Here is a 13,777-nt window from a genome sequence, read left to right as displayed (position 1 = left end):
GTATGTATGGATTTTCTTTATGAAAGAAAAACCTAAAACATTTTCAAAATTTAAAGAGTTTAAGGAGACATTCGAAGGAGAAATGGGAAAGACGATCTGTTGCATACGTACGAATAATGGAGGAAAATATACCTCGAATGAGTTTTCCTGGTATCTACGAGAATGTAGAATACGTCACCAGTTCACATGTGCTAACATGCCATAGCAAAATGGCGTAGTGGAAAGAAAGAATCAACATCTTGCAGAGATATGTCAAGGTATGCTCCATGCCAAGATTGTACAAGGAAGGTTTTTGGGCGAAGCAATGAGAATTGTAGCTTATGTGATCAACAGTCTTCCTCAACCCAGGTTAGAATTTGTCTCACCCTTTGAGAAACTGTGGGATATGAAACCTACAGTTAGTTACTTTTAAGTCTTTGGCTGTGTGTGCTACGTATTTGTTCTAAGTCATTTACGTAGCAAGTTTGACAAGAAGGCGTAGCAAGTTTGACAAGAAGGCAATCCGATGTATCTTTGTGGGATACGACAGCCAAAGAAAATGTGGAAATGTTGTGATCCTACGAATGGAAGGTGTTACACATCACGAGATGTGGTGTTTGATGAAGCATCTTCTTGTTGGTCCTTAGAAAATGATGTGTTGCCTGATTCGAGAGAGATAGAAGATAAGTTGCAGCAAAAGATGGGGGAGCAAATTGTTCGAATCCAGTCGAGACCAGATAAGTCTGAAGATTCACTTGATGGTGATGGTGTTGAGTAAGCAATGCCCAAAAACCCTTGGCAAGCTGACATATGTCAACAACTAGAAGAAGATAGACCTAGTGAAGTGGAAGTATCAACTCCACAATCACAACTAAAGAGGTCAACAAGAATCCGGAAGCAAAATCCAAGATACATCAATGCAGCCATAGAAGAAGAAGCAGCTGAACCTGAGCGGTTCAAAGTTAGGAAAAGAGGTCACTGCAGCGGAGCTAAATCAAGCTTGGAATCTTGCCAAAGCAAAGAGATGTGAAACCCATATCATGCAAATGGGTGTGTAAGAAAAAGCTCCGTCGTTAACTCCGCATGGAGGAAAGAATGAGCTGGTGTTGAGAGGGAGTGTTGAAAGTACAACACCAGCCCATAACTTAAAGTCCAGCCCATTATGAAGTCTTGATGTTCTAGATGAATTATACATGGGATTTTGCTAGAAAGCTCTAGCAAGCATGACAGTGGATCACTAGCTAGAAAGATCTAGCTATTTGTACAATTGTGAGGTTGTCATGCAAAGCCTATGTCGGTGGGCTGATTGTAGAAATACCTAGAATATGGCTAGGATGAATTTGAGCCATGTTAACCGACTTAGTAAGTCGGCAAACCTCACTATAAATATGTATGTATGTGTGTAACCAAACAATCAAGTAGCCAAGAAGCAAGTAGGCAATCAAGTAAAAGTGAGAAGCAAGAATAGTCTTGTAGTAGTGTGAGTGATCTAGAGTGTGTCTCTAGAAAGTAAGTGAGTGTCACTGCTTCTAAAGTCTCTTTTAGAGTTTGTGTGCTGTAATATTTTGTGTGTGTAATACAAGTAATTTTTTTACTTGTGTTGTCTCTCCAACACTTGTGTTAGAGTTGTGCACTCTATGTTGTTCCCCAACAAATTCACCATCCACGAAATTCGAACGTAAGATCTCTTACTTACAAGTGAAGATGAATACTACCAAACCGTAGTACTGAGTGGTGAGACAATATGGAAGTTAAAGGGAAGGGAAGAGACAAATAAATGGAAGAACAAGACTAAGAGCCATTGACCAAAGATCATATCCACGCGGCTGCGACAATATGGAAATTAAATGAAATTTATGGAAAGAGATCCTCTTCGGATTCCCTTCCAAAGCCTAAGGATCAAGTGATTCGGGCTTTTAAAATTTGATCCAACGGTTAAAAAAGAGAAGTTAGTAAAAACTTTTAAAAGCTACAATAATTTTTAGCCGTTGAATCAAATTTTAAATGCCCGAATCACTTGATCCCTGGGTTTTGAAGGGAAAGATTTGGAGAGGATCGCTTTCCGAAATTTATAATGTCCTTGTACTTAGATCTTCAAAAAACAATATTTTTCATGAATTAAACATCCCATTAGCCATAGAATATGTTCTTCTCATGTTGTTGAAGTGTTAAATCAATTTCCTTCACAATGTTGGGAGAAGGAAAGGTCATTGCATTTCAAACACTCCTCAATGCTTAGATTAATTTATGACTTATCTTTGACCACGCTTTCTAGATATCAATTTTAATTTTACTTTGCCCAATGTAATTTAAAAGCCATAAATTAGTTTGCTCTTTGAAACACAAAATTCATTCTACTTTGCCACTTGAAACTCGATTTTAATCTCATTTACCCCCTGAAACTTAAAAATCATCATTTTACTTTATACAACTCAAAATTCGCTTCACATTTGTCTTAATTCTATTAATTCCATTAAGTGGCCTTGATTTGGTCTACCAAATTAATCATTTCTTTTTTATTTATTTTTTTCCATCTCTACAACTCAAGCACAGCAACCCAAAAAAATCTACTTCATAGTTTCTTCTTGTATATTTTATGATTATTGAATGTTAACGCATATAGTGACGAAGCTATGAATTGGTGGATGAGGGGCGAAATTTAAAAGGGTAAAATGTTCCAAAAAATTTTAGACTACCAATCTTTTTAAATAATAGATAATATTAATGTCGTTCATAGTTTATCGATATAATTTGCCAGCTAAGTTTTATGTAATGAAAACGTTGCATAATAACTTCACTATCAATAAAAGCAATCGTTGCCGAAATGTTCGAAAAAATAAAATCCAATTAAACAAAATTTCACCCTTTCTTATAGTATCAGTTAAAGAAATTTTTTTATAATTATCAATAAAACAAAGTTCTTATATACCACTTCTTATAGTATCAATTAACAAAAATTATACGGAAATATAATTTCAAGGATGGTTTTCGAGAAGATTTTTTTTTTTTTTTTATATGGAATAAGGTACTTTGTGGAAAAAATAGATAGTATGTACGTACTAAAAAGCAAATTATCTATGTAAAAAAAGCCAGCAGAAAATTACTGTTCATCGTGTGCACCACTTATTAACAGTAAAATGGCGGATTTATCCCTGATTAATTAATGTTATTTCATGTTTGCCCTTGCCTCTTTCCACGTAGTCACCGCGTCGTCATCTTCTTCGTGTGCAACTCAGTTCGTTTTCTCCGCATGGTCATCTTCTTTGAAATTTTAGGAATTTATAGAGCATTTACTAACCCGTAATTGAAATAAGGATAAGGAATCTGATTCTGATTACGGATTATACATGATTTTACTAAAATTGGGAGGAATCAAAAGTGCATGGGGCCCACACAAAAAATGGAATCCAATTCCTGAAATTGGAGGATTTGGATTCCCAACATATATAAAGTATTTGGATTCCGGATTGCCCAAGCAATCAGAATGATAATTTTTTCCCCTTTATGCCCTCACTTACTTTCATTATTTCTAAGATTATCCTTTTAACCCTAGACTTATTTTTCTGAAAATGCTTCTAACAAATTCTTTCCATGTCTTTCTAGGCTTTTAGCTCATTAAGCATAATTCTATGCTTATTCACATTATGCACAACTCTATACATATGCCGAAGAGGAAAAACTACAACTTAAGCAAAAAAATTTAGATATTAAAGTCAATACTTAAATTTATAAAAAAAAATAAACAAAATCATTTTAGTATGTCTATGAAATAAAAAAACAATTTAATTTTTTCTTACTATTATATACCATATCAAATTTTATTAAAAAAAGTATATAAAATATTTGATTTGAACATTGTAGTAATCATACCAGTTTATATTCCGATTTTGTTGAATTAATAAACAGCTTTATAAAATAACTTTCGATTCCGGACAATTTTAATAAATAACTTTCAATTCCGGACAATTTTAATAAATAACTTCAACAAGCATCTGATTCTAATTTTACCTCATTTTAATTCCATCTAATTCATCCTCAATTCAAATTCATCCTCAATTCAATTCATCTCAATTTTATCACGGATTAGTATATGCACTATTAATTCGTTTCTGTGTTGCATGTTTAAGATTCGTCTTCGTAATGGTGATTTGAGGCTGAAAGAACTGGAGTTGTTGCGGGTAGGCTCGAATTTGGGTAAGAACTGTGAAACTCTAATCCTAATTTACCACTGTTTTTAGAGCGGTAATTGGACTATTTATTTATCGCTTTTTTTTTTTCTTCTTTTTTTTCAATTTTTCAATTTTGTGTTGATTCGAAGGAATTTTGGTTTTTAATTTTGTTTATGTATCTGCAATTTCGGTTTATACCCTGAGTTTGACGGATCTTGATCAAGAGCGCAGTTTATTGACGAAGAGAAACCCAAAATTCGAAGAAAAATTTAAACCCTGAGTTTTACGGCAGAATTGGGCGGGTAATTTTGTGATTAGCAATTGATTGATGGGTTTGATTTCTGGATTCTCTTTTCTTTGTTGAATTTTCGCAGATTTTAATTTTTAAAATCTGGTTTTTGTTTATTGATTGCAGAGGTTGTATTTGTATGTTACATAGCTAGACTATGTTCAATGAGTTTGATTTCCACTGGGTACTAAATGCTGTTGCTGCTGCAATAACATTATCTAATTTCAAATTCTGTGTACTAAATGCTAGCTTTCAGGATTTAGTTTTTTCTTACATTTGGAGATTGCAATTGCGGTTGTGGCTATTGGACATGGAGATGTATATATATCAGTGCACTGATTGGTAGAGACCTACAAATCAAGCCACCATTTTTTCGTTCTTCTTAGGCACATTTATTCCGTCAAGAAACCAGAAATGAGAATGGCAGTTGCATGTCTTAGTAGCAGGGCATAGAATATTGCCGCCATTTTTCGGAACAAAGAGAACGGGAACTGCCGTTCGGCTTCGTGAGATGCCCCACCAAAGTTTGTTTGAATTATTTTGGGTAGTTTAAATTACAAGCAAACTAGGAAGTAGGAAGATCAAACAAACAACTGTGTAGGTTTGAATATTAAAAACTGTTGGTGATTTGCTGTTATGATTATGGATGTTTTGTCAAACTGTTGGGAGATTTCCTCCTGTCAATAATCATTCTGAATGCATTCTTTATGGAGTCCAGTCAACCTGTCTGATGATTGTCCACAACCAATTCCCAGTTGAGAAAATGATTTTGCTGCTCTAGGTATATATTTTCATGTTCAGATAAAAACTACCCCCAGGCGTCATGTTTTATTCGAACCTTTGGTCGATGAGTGGTCAACACTTCAGAGCACTTCCATCGGAGCAGTTGACAAAGCTTATTGGTGAGCGATGGAAAAGCACAGGTATCCTTACAGAAGCGGAGGGCTTCTTTATTGAAATAAGACTCATTTATTTCACATTTTTAATTTTCAGTTAATTTTTTTGTTCCTAAGTTCATTGATGCTGCAATATTGTTATAGATGATACGTCTCTTTCGAACAAGATTGTTTGTGGTTTACAATCTTTTAGAATAGGTCTGCTGTATATAGATAGTTCTATTACAAAGAGTGGATGCATATACCTCCAAAGGAGGTTCTTTACTTTCCGAGAGAAAAGACATGACCTTCTAATTTGATCTTTTCTCCCACACTTTCCAAATACCATCAAAATCTTATAATTTGCCATTTTCTAATAAGCTTCAGAATTTTCGCGAGACTGAATATTTCGTGAATTTGATCATTGGAATTGGTTTTGAAAACCGTTCAGTAAATTCAGGGCAAGCTATGAAGGAGAAAAGACCAAAGTAGAAGGAGGATATTCTTTTAGAGGTGAGTCATGACCAAAACTTGCACCGGCTCTGGGGCAATTCATAAATTTTTCTCACAATACATGATTATATTTCATTCAGCCATTTTTATTCAGGCATGTCATTCTTTATCTAAGTATGTCTATGTATCAAAAAGCAAGAAAAAGATCAAGTAATGAGATACACCTGGCTAATTGAATGAAAAGCACTTTGATTTGATTTTCAATTGAACACCCTTGGATTGTTTGTTTGAGTTCGAATTTAGGAGGATTCAATTTCATAATACTATCGCTTTTATTGTCCAATTATGCATGAGCTAGGATTTAACACTGCCTAATTAGTAGCTACTTATCTTTTATGCCTAAAAGAAGGTTGGAGATTAAAGAAAGGAATATGTCTGAAAGAAATATTTCAGGAGGCTTAGCTAAAAATAAGCCTTATTTTAACGTGGACTACCGCTAGAATAACAGGAAAAAAAAGGCCAATTGATCCCAATAACTTGAGATTAATCAGAACCTGTATACATAGACAATGAATTGCATAAAAATGAATGGACAAAAGTGTTACCAAACAACAACAAACATTTCATTCCGTCATCCGTCAACTAGTGAGGTTGTGACTTGGAATCGAAGCTATCCATGCAGCATATATTTGACAGAGTTGCTTTTAGACAGATCTAACCTTGTCACACCAGAATTATCATCCCATGCCAAAGACGTGTCAGATGAGGATTCGATGCCACCATCCATAAAAAATGCTGGTTGTGAGGGTACTGGAAGATCAAGAGAGTTGCTAGTAAGCATGAGAATAACTGCAGCCATGGTTGGCCTATCAGCTATATTTTGTTGCACACATAATAATCCTAGGTTGATGCATCTCATTATTTCTGGTATTGAACCACTCTTCAACATGGGATCTATTAAATTTGAAGCTGTGTCCTCATTCCAACTTTTCCATGCCTGCATAAGTTTGAGAATGGTTAGAAATTACCAAGTCGGATAGGACCTTTCTTTCGTTAGTTTAATCTTAATAAATTGCAGGGATAAGGTATAGCCCAGCTTTTTGTGTTGCTTACATAGCTTAGAAGGTCCTCCACGTTCCCACCGTGACGGAAAGAACTATTTTTCTGTCCAGTAATTATCTCCAAAACTAACACACCGAAGCTATATACATCGGACTTAACAGAAAAGTGTCCGCGCATCACATACTCAGGTGCCATGTAACCACTGCATATCAATGAAAGCAAGGTTAGTTGTTAATATATTTGAAACTTGTAATAGTTATGCCTAAATTATCTTGTTGTGTGCTCTTAATTTACTTGTATTGTTAAATGACATGAACTTTGAGATTATAAGCCGTACAAGATCTGCTAGTACTTACTAAGTCCCTACAACTCGACTGGTATCACCTTGTGTTTGATCAAGATCAAACAGTCTTGCCATGCCAAAATCTGCAATTTTGGGTTGCATTTCTGCATCTAACAAAACGTTACTTGCTTTCATATCACGATGAATTATTCTAAGACGAGAATCTTCATGAAGGTAAAGGAGTCCTCGCCCAATTCCTAATATGATCTTGTAGCGACTGTCCCAGTCCAAATGTGCACGCCTGATCGGATCTGCACATTCAAGCAAGAAGACTATATAATAATGACAGTTATTGACGTTTGTTGCAGTGTACTCTTTTTGGGAAGCATTTACATAGAAGAATTTACAATACATTCCAAACTAAAACCAGCAATCCAAGTTCTCAACCCTACCAAATATGAAATGATCGAGGCTTGCATTAGGGACAAACTCATAGATAAGAAGCCTTTCGTTTCCTTCCAAGCAGAAACCAAGGAGCCTAACTAAATTGCGATGTTGAAGTTTGGCTACTAACGTGACCTCATTTTTAAATTCTACATCTCCTTGTGCAGAATCTCTAGAAAGCCTTTTAACCGCTATATCTTCTTGGTTCAAAAGTCTACCCTGCATTCAACCACCATCTGTATGTTGACTTCTTTCTCACAATAATAATTTAATCGACATCTTTAATGATACGATTCATTACCCTGTAAACAGTACCAAATCCACCTCGTCCAAGCTTATTGGCTTCAGAAAAGTTATTTGTAGCCGTTCTTATGGAGGCAAGGTCGAACTGCAAGGCTTCTGTATCAAGAATTTCATCTGCTTCTTTGCATGAGAGAGATGCAAAATGAAACCAAAAACTAAATAAGGCCATTTCATGCATAATTAATTAAACGGATACATGTATGTTAATGTTTGAGTTTAAGTTCTTATATCAATAGTAGGTGTTCCGTGAGGCCATTCTGTTTCATGGGAAGTAAAAACTAACTTATCTAAACTTACCTCCAAGTTTTGCCTTTATCTTCTTCACTCTCAGATAAATGCAGATCGATATAATTAGTACCAAGGAAACAACTGTTGTGACAACCGTAATGATCACAGTCCGAGAAGCATTACTCTTCTTTCCTGCACAAATCAGAAATATAGCTTCTCTGATCATATCGGATTATATATGGGCCTGAATTTTCAGTTATCTAAATCTTTTCTATCACTAGGTATAACGAATGATAATTTATTAAACTTTGAGAACCAAGTTACAAATTAATTTGTTTCTAGTTGGTGCTACAATCCGAGGGAAAGAATCAGACATATTACTCCGAATAAGGTGGGATAGAAAAATGATGCCAAGATGTCCGATTTGCATCTCAAATAATTAAACCACATTTTTTTCAAAGAGTAATGGAACTTGACATATGTAATACCTCCTGGAATCGTGGTATTGGCAGGTGGTGGTGCTAATGGTGCGGATGGTGGTGGTGTCTCATTTGTATCTCCAACAAAGGGGATATCTTCATACCTTAAGCTACAGCTTGGGGTCACAGCTCGCACACCAATTGATCCATTATAATATGATCCAAGAATTCCCCAAGCATACTCTAAGCAATCAATACAACTTTGCTCGGACAAATCTGGGGTGCACTGAGCAAGACCATATATTGTTATATTAGCACTTGGAATGGTTGTGTTTCCTGATGCAAACTTCCAAAGATGACCACCCCTTGCTGCTTTGGCTCGTAGTCCATTAAATAAGATGACCACCCCTTGATTGAAAGCATCCAAGCCCGTGGATACTTGCTTTGTATTGAAAGCGTAGAATCCCGGACTAGTTTCCATTATGCCATATATGGAGCGGTTTGAGTAGCGTAACATACAATCGGGTAACCATCCAATTGCCTCCTTCTGGTTAGGACAATTATTCGTGAGACCGTTTGCAGCGCCAGAAAGGCAGCTACCGCAAGTTTCCTTTTTAATATCTAGTCGACAGAGCCCGATTGCATAAACTCTGTCGTTGTTTTCGCCAAGGGAGGAATTGTAAAAGCCGTAGCCGTTGTTGGCATCGAATAAGTTGGAGAGGATGCCATTGAGGTTTGTTTGATAGGTGCTGCCAGTGGTGTAGTTGCCTTTGTTGTCAAAACAGTCGGCTGATGGAATTTCATTTCCAAGCTGGGCTTCAGTGAAATTAACGTTGATGATGAGTACCAAGATGTGTGTACAATGGACCAATAATCTGATTAATCTTGAGGAAACCATGGCAAAAGTTAAAAGAGTAATGTGATCGTCAACTGCATAAATGCTAATTAAAAGCCAATGGGAGGAGCATTCTCACGAGTTCCTGACTATTTTAATTATTTGAAATTTTGACTGGAATGGGTCTGGTAGACTTCTGACCAAGACAACATGAAATATTGTGGACATGTGAGGTGTCGCCGCCGCGGTTGAAAAACCTTCCAATCCAACTTCTTGCGTGTTGGAATTGTAGGTGCTGTCGGAGTAAAACGCAGTCTCGGCCCTTTTTGCGTACTAGTGAAGAATTATCTATTCTAAATTTGACGAGATACAGTCAAATAATTGACCCTCGATTTTGCTTTATTTATATCACTGCCATCACATCTGTGTCTGGGTTAGAGGGTGGATCCCACAATTTTATATAAAAAAAATAATTTTATTTTTAATTTTATAATATTTAATTATTAAAAATATATTTAATTATTTTTTAATCTAGTTGGACTAAGGAGTGTAGCCCATCTTAAGCCACGTCAGCATTTAACAAAAAAATTTAACAGAAAAACTGACGGAGGTCTGACATTGACACAAATTCGTAAGTTGAGGTATGACATTGTCATTTAAAAAAGATGAGGTATGAAAGTATCGTGATACCAATAGTTGAGGTAGTTTTTTGTACTTTACCCTAAAACTTCGAATGGCAGATGATTTCTACCACAATGGTGGAGAGGAGTGAAGTCCTTACATGGACGGCATAAGTTTAAACTCTGTCAGTGACAAATCTAATTTTTAACTTAACAACAATATAGCTAAACTAAAAAACAAAAACAAAAACAAAAATAAAAAACAAAAACTTGTAACGCTTGCGTTTCCTGTTGCAAACTTAAGAAGATCACCGCCCATTGCCTGCTTATTGTCCTAGTCCAGTAAGCAAGCTATAGCGCTTTCGATTGAGCGCATCCAGGCCCATGGATACAATTTCCTTTTGGGGCATGTGGAAAGCCGGATTAATCTCCATCATGCCATGTATGGAGCGGTTTAGGTAGATTAACATGCACTTGGGGTACCATCCAATTGCCTCCACCTGATTAGGACAATTGATCCTGAGACCGGATGCAGCGTCATTAAGGCACGTACTGCCAATTGTGAGCCAACATAGAATCATTTGTTGCCCTTGATCATTCAACAACTTAAAAAATCTTATGTATATTGTGTTTGAACTCTATAAATGACTAAGACAAATTAAATTACAACCTCTTCCTCCTACTTTTATTTTTTTCTGCTATATTTTTCTTACTTTTCTTTCATTTTGTATGTGACTCTATTGTGCCATCACGTGCTTGATGAAATACCTTAGTTGACAAGTTTTGGTAGTCTTCAACATTACTCTACAGTATCCTGCATCCACACTTAACAAACCTCTACATATAATAATACTTGTCGACATATGTTGACGTAAGCCTTTGACATATATTGGCATGGAGTTTGCGAAGTGCTCGATTAAATGGTCAAATGAAGTTTTTTGGTTGATATTATGACCCCATTATTTGAAAAATTATGACTACGCTACTGCATACCGTAGTGGTGCGATTTAATATCTCCCCGACAGAGCCGGATTTTACATATTCTGTTGATGTTTTCGCCAAGGGAGGAATTGTAAAAGCCGTAGCCGTTGTCGTACGGTGTGGAAGAGGACATTGCGGTTTATTCGATAGCTGCTGCTAGCTGTGTACTTACCTTTGTCGCTAAAACGGTTGGCTTCTGGAATTCCAGGAGGTCCAAACTGTGGGCTTGAGTGAAATTAACGTTGATGATGAGTAACAAAACTTGTGTACATAGGAACAATAATTTGAATAATCTTGAGTAAACCATGGCAAAAGTGAAAAAGAATAGTTTGATCGTTAACTGCATGCTAATTAAAAGCCGAGTGAGAAAAATTCTCATGAGGAAAATTAATTCTCACGAATTTCTGAGTATGTTAATTTATTGAAATATTGATTGAAATGAGTTTACTATGCGTAACTTCTAACGGATTTTGCCGTCACGGTTGAAACTATCCAGTCCAAGTCCTTTGCATGTTGAAATTGCGATTTAGATGGATCTAGTCACAGTTCAGCCCTACTGCGTGGTAGCGAAGAACAAGGAACACAATGATTTTTTTTACGTAATTCACGGCACATTGCTAGTTTCTACTAATTAATGAAATTTTTTTTATCAATCAAAAGAGGATGAGAAGATAACTTAGTCTTCTAACACATAAAAAATGATAGGTAATAATGTAATTTCACAGGTCCAAATTTTACTTTTTTTTTTATTCAAACCTCATCTACAGGTAATATTAAAATATCTCTAATATTTAAAATAAAAAAATAAAAACCAAAAACAAAAACCTCTCACTCCCCCCCCCCCCCCGCCCCGGGTTCTCTCTCTCCCCCTCTCTCCTTCTCATTTTCTAAAAAAATATGTTTATACATAAAAAATGTATAGGCAAATGCTAGTTACAATAGTAGAAAGAAGTTGAGCTCTTATATAATGGTATGAGTTCGAATCCCGTCGATGATTAATTTAATATCTAATATAACAAAATTTATCGTTTGACAAAAGAAAAAAAAAAGTAAATTAATTGAACTTACATCCAAAAAATTTGTTTAAATTCTAAATGACAAATGTAGCCCTATTTGCTTATAACAACTTTGTAAATTAGAAAATGAAGGGTATATATGAGAAAACGAAAAAGAAATATGAAAAGGCAAAACAAAAAAAATTGAAGAATCCAAACCAAACTCATTCCCAGCAGCGGGTCTGCTGTCCTGGTTTTGGTGTCTCGTTTACGTCTCCTACTTGTTTGAATGACCTTTGTCCATTTACTTAATGCAAAAATTAATACTATTAGATTTCAATGTATTAAAAGTGTAATATTAAGGAGATCAAAATTTTTAATCCAAATATTATGATTGTAGATAATTGAATTATTTTTTTAACAAACAATATTATCTATACTAAGGAGGAGAGGGTGAGCTTAGCCTCACAATGGACTAGCAATAATGTGGTTAAAATTCCTCTTTGACGACAATCGAATCTAAGATCTCTCACTTACAAGTGAAGAGGAATACCATTGGCCGTAGTATTAAGTAGCTAAATGATTGAATTATTAATTAAGTGTTGATTAACGTGTTTGTTTCTTATTGGTGACACATCATTCGATTTGAAAATTTGATTTCCTTATCATTATCCCTATTAAAATACAAACTAAAAATAAGAGCATCTCGAAATGAGACGTCAAAATGTACACATCAGCTATAACAGTAAAAATAAAATAAAATAAAATAAAATAAAGACTACAGTAACGTTGTCAATTTGAAATGTCAATTCCTATGTAACGGTAACATGGATTGGCAATAGAGGGGTTGTTTTTAATCATTTATTATAATTAGTGTTGAGTTGATCGGTGCAATTATCCTACCTCTTTCTTATTTTCAATCAAGGAAGATGAACGGGTGTCAATTTAATAATGAATTAAATGTTCTTTATTAATTTTTATTAGTTTAATCATTTATTTTATAATGTAATAAAATAGGGAAGTATTATTGGTACTCCAAAATTCTCTTTCTACACTCCTCACAAGTATATTTTTCTTTCTAAATATAGAAAGTTTGGAGTGCCAATAACAATTCCCATAAAATAATAGGGGGGTTTTGATACAGATGCCTAGGTTTTAAAATTTTGAGATTAAACATTTATGCCTTTTAGAGTTTTGATTAAACATTTCCTACAATTTAGGTGCCACATGGATTAGAAGTAGCCTTTTTTATAATTTAAATTACCCAACTTGCCATTATATAAATATACTTTTTAATTCCTAGATAATACATCAAAGCTCCTAAAATCTTGTAGATAAATATTGTATAATTTAATTCCAATAAAAAGTCTTTCAAAATACCTACGAATGAATGCGACCTGTCATTATATTTAATATACCTTTTAATTTTCTTAGATAATATCTCAAAACTCCCAAAATCTTGTAGATAAATATTTTAGTATTCAATTTTAATAAAAAGTCTTTCAAATTACACATGAAACGTAGATATCTTCTTGGTACATATTTGATACGTTACTTAATATATCTTCTTAGTACATATTTGGTATGTTTGTTTTCTTTTTTGTATGTATTTGGTACGTTTATATTTATTTAAAAAAAAACATATTTGGTACATATATTTCCTCTTGATTAAACATATATTTCTCATTGGTACATATTTGGTACGTTACTTTATATACGTTACTTTATATATCTTCTTGGTACGTATTTGGTACGTTCATATTTCTTTTTTTGTATGTATTTGTGTGACAACCCGTTCCAAATTTTACGTTTTTATTTTATTTTAAAAGCGTGAATTTACGA

At 34.7% G+C, this 13,777-nt stretch overlaps 1 protein-coding gene across 3 annotated transcripts; it reads right to left on the bottom strand.

Annotated features, from left to right (window-relative positions):
• Nucleotides 1-4,768: 4,768 nt before the first annotated feature.
• On the bottom strand, nucleotides 4,769-9,519 carry LOC137717295 (cysteine-rich receptor-like protein kinase 29). Of its 3 annotated transcripts, none has more exons than XM_068456603.1 (7): nucleotides 8,574-9,519; nucleotides 8,155-8,277; nucleotides 7,856-7,977; nucleotides 7,563-7,773; nucleotides 7,184-7,421; nucleotides 6,879-7,029; nucleotides 4,769-6,762 (listed from the first exon to the last, which is right to left on the bottom strand). In XM_068456603.1, the coding sequence occupies exons 1-7, from the start codon at nucleotides 9,400-9,402 to the stop codon at nucleotides 6,436-6,438; spliced, it is 2,001 nt and encodes a 666-aa protein (XP_068312704.1). In that variant the 5' UTR covers nucleotides 9,403-9,519; the 3' UTR covers nucleotides 4,769-6,435. The 3 variants fall into 3 exon arrangements, with proteins under 3 accessions (XP_068312704.1, XP_068312705.1, XP_068312706.1); XM_068456604.1 differs by having other exon boundaries at nucleotides 7,856-7,974; XM_068456605.1 differs by having other exon boundaries at nucleotides 7,856-7,971.
• Between the last annotated feature and the right edge of the window lie 4,258 nt (nucleotides 9,520-13,777).

This window comes from Pyrus communis, chromosome 15 (genome assembly GCF_963583255.1).
Source record: "Pyrus communis chromosome 15, drPyrComm1.1, whole genome shotgun sequence".
Taxonomy (NCBI): domain Eukaryota; kingdom Viridiplantae; phylum Streptophyta; class Magnoliopsida; order Rosales; family Rosaceae; genus Pyrus; species Pyrus communis.
The sequence above is the reverse complement of the archived record's forward strand: the minus strand, read 5'-3'. Positions and strand labels throughout refer to the sequence as shown.

What these genes read in the sequence shown, in the direction of transcription:
- LOC137717295 (XM_068456603.1), bottom strand. Translation starts at nt 9,402, where the DNA reads ATGGTTTCCTCAAGATTAATCAGATTATTGGTCCATTGTACACACATC. An exon ending in CAATACCACGATTCCAGGAG is followed by an intron (nt 8,278 to 8,573) that starts GTATTACATATG and finishes TGATTTGTGCAG; the next exon opens with GAAAGAAGAGTAATGCTTCT. An exon ending in CCTCGATCATTTCATATTTG is followed by an intron (nt 7,422 to 7,562) that starts GTAGGGTTGAGA and finishes TTGAATGTGCAG; the next exon opens with ATCCGATCAGGCGTGCACAT.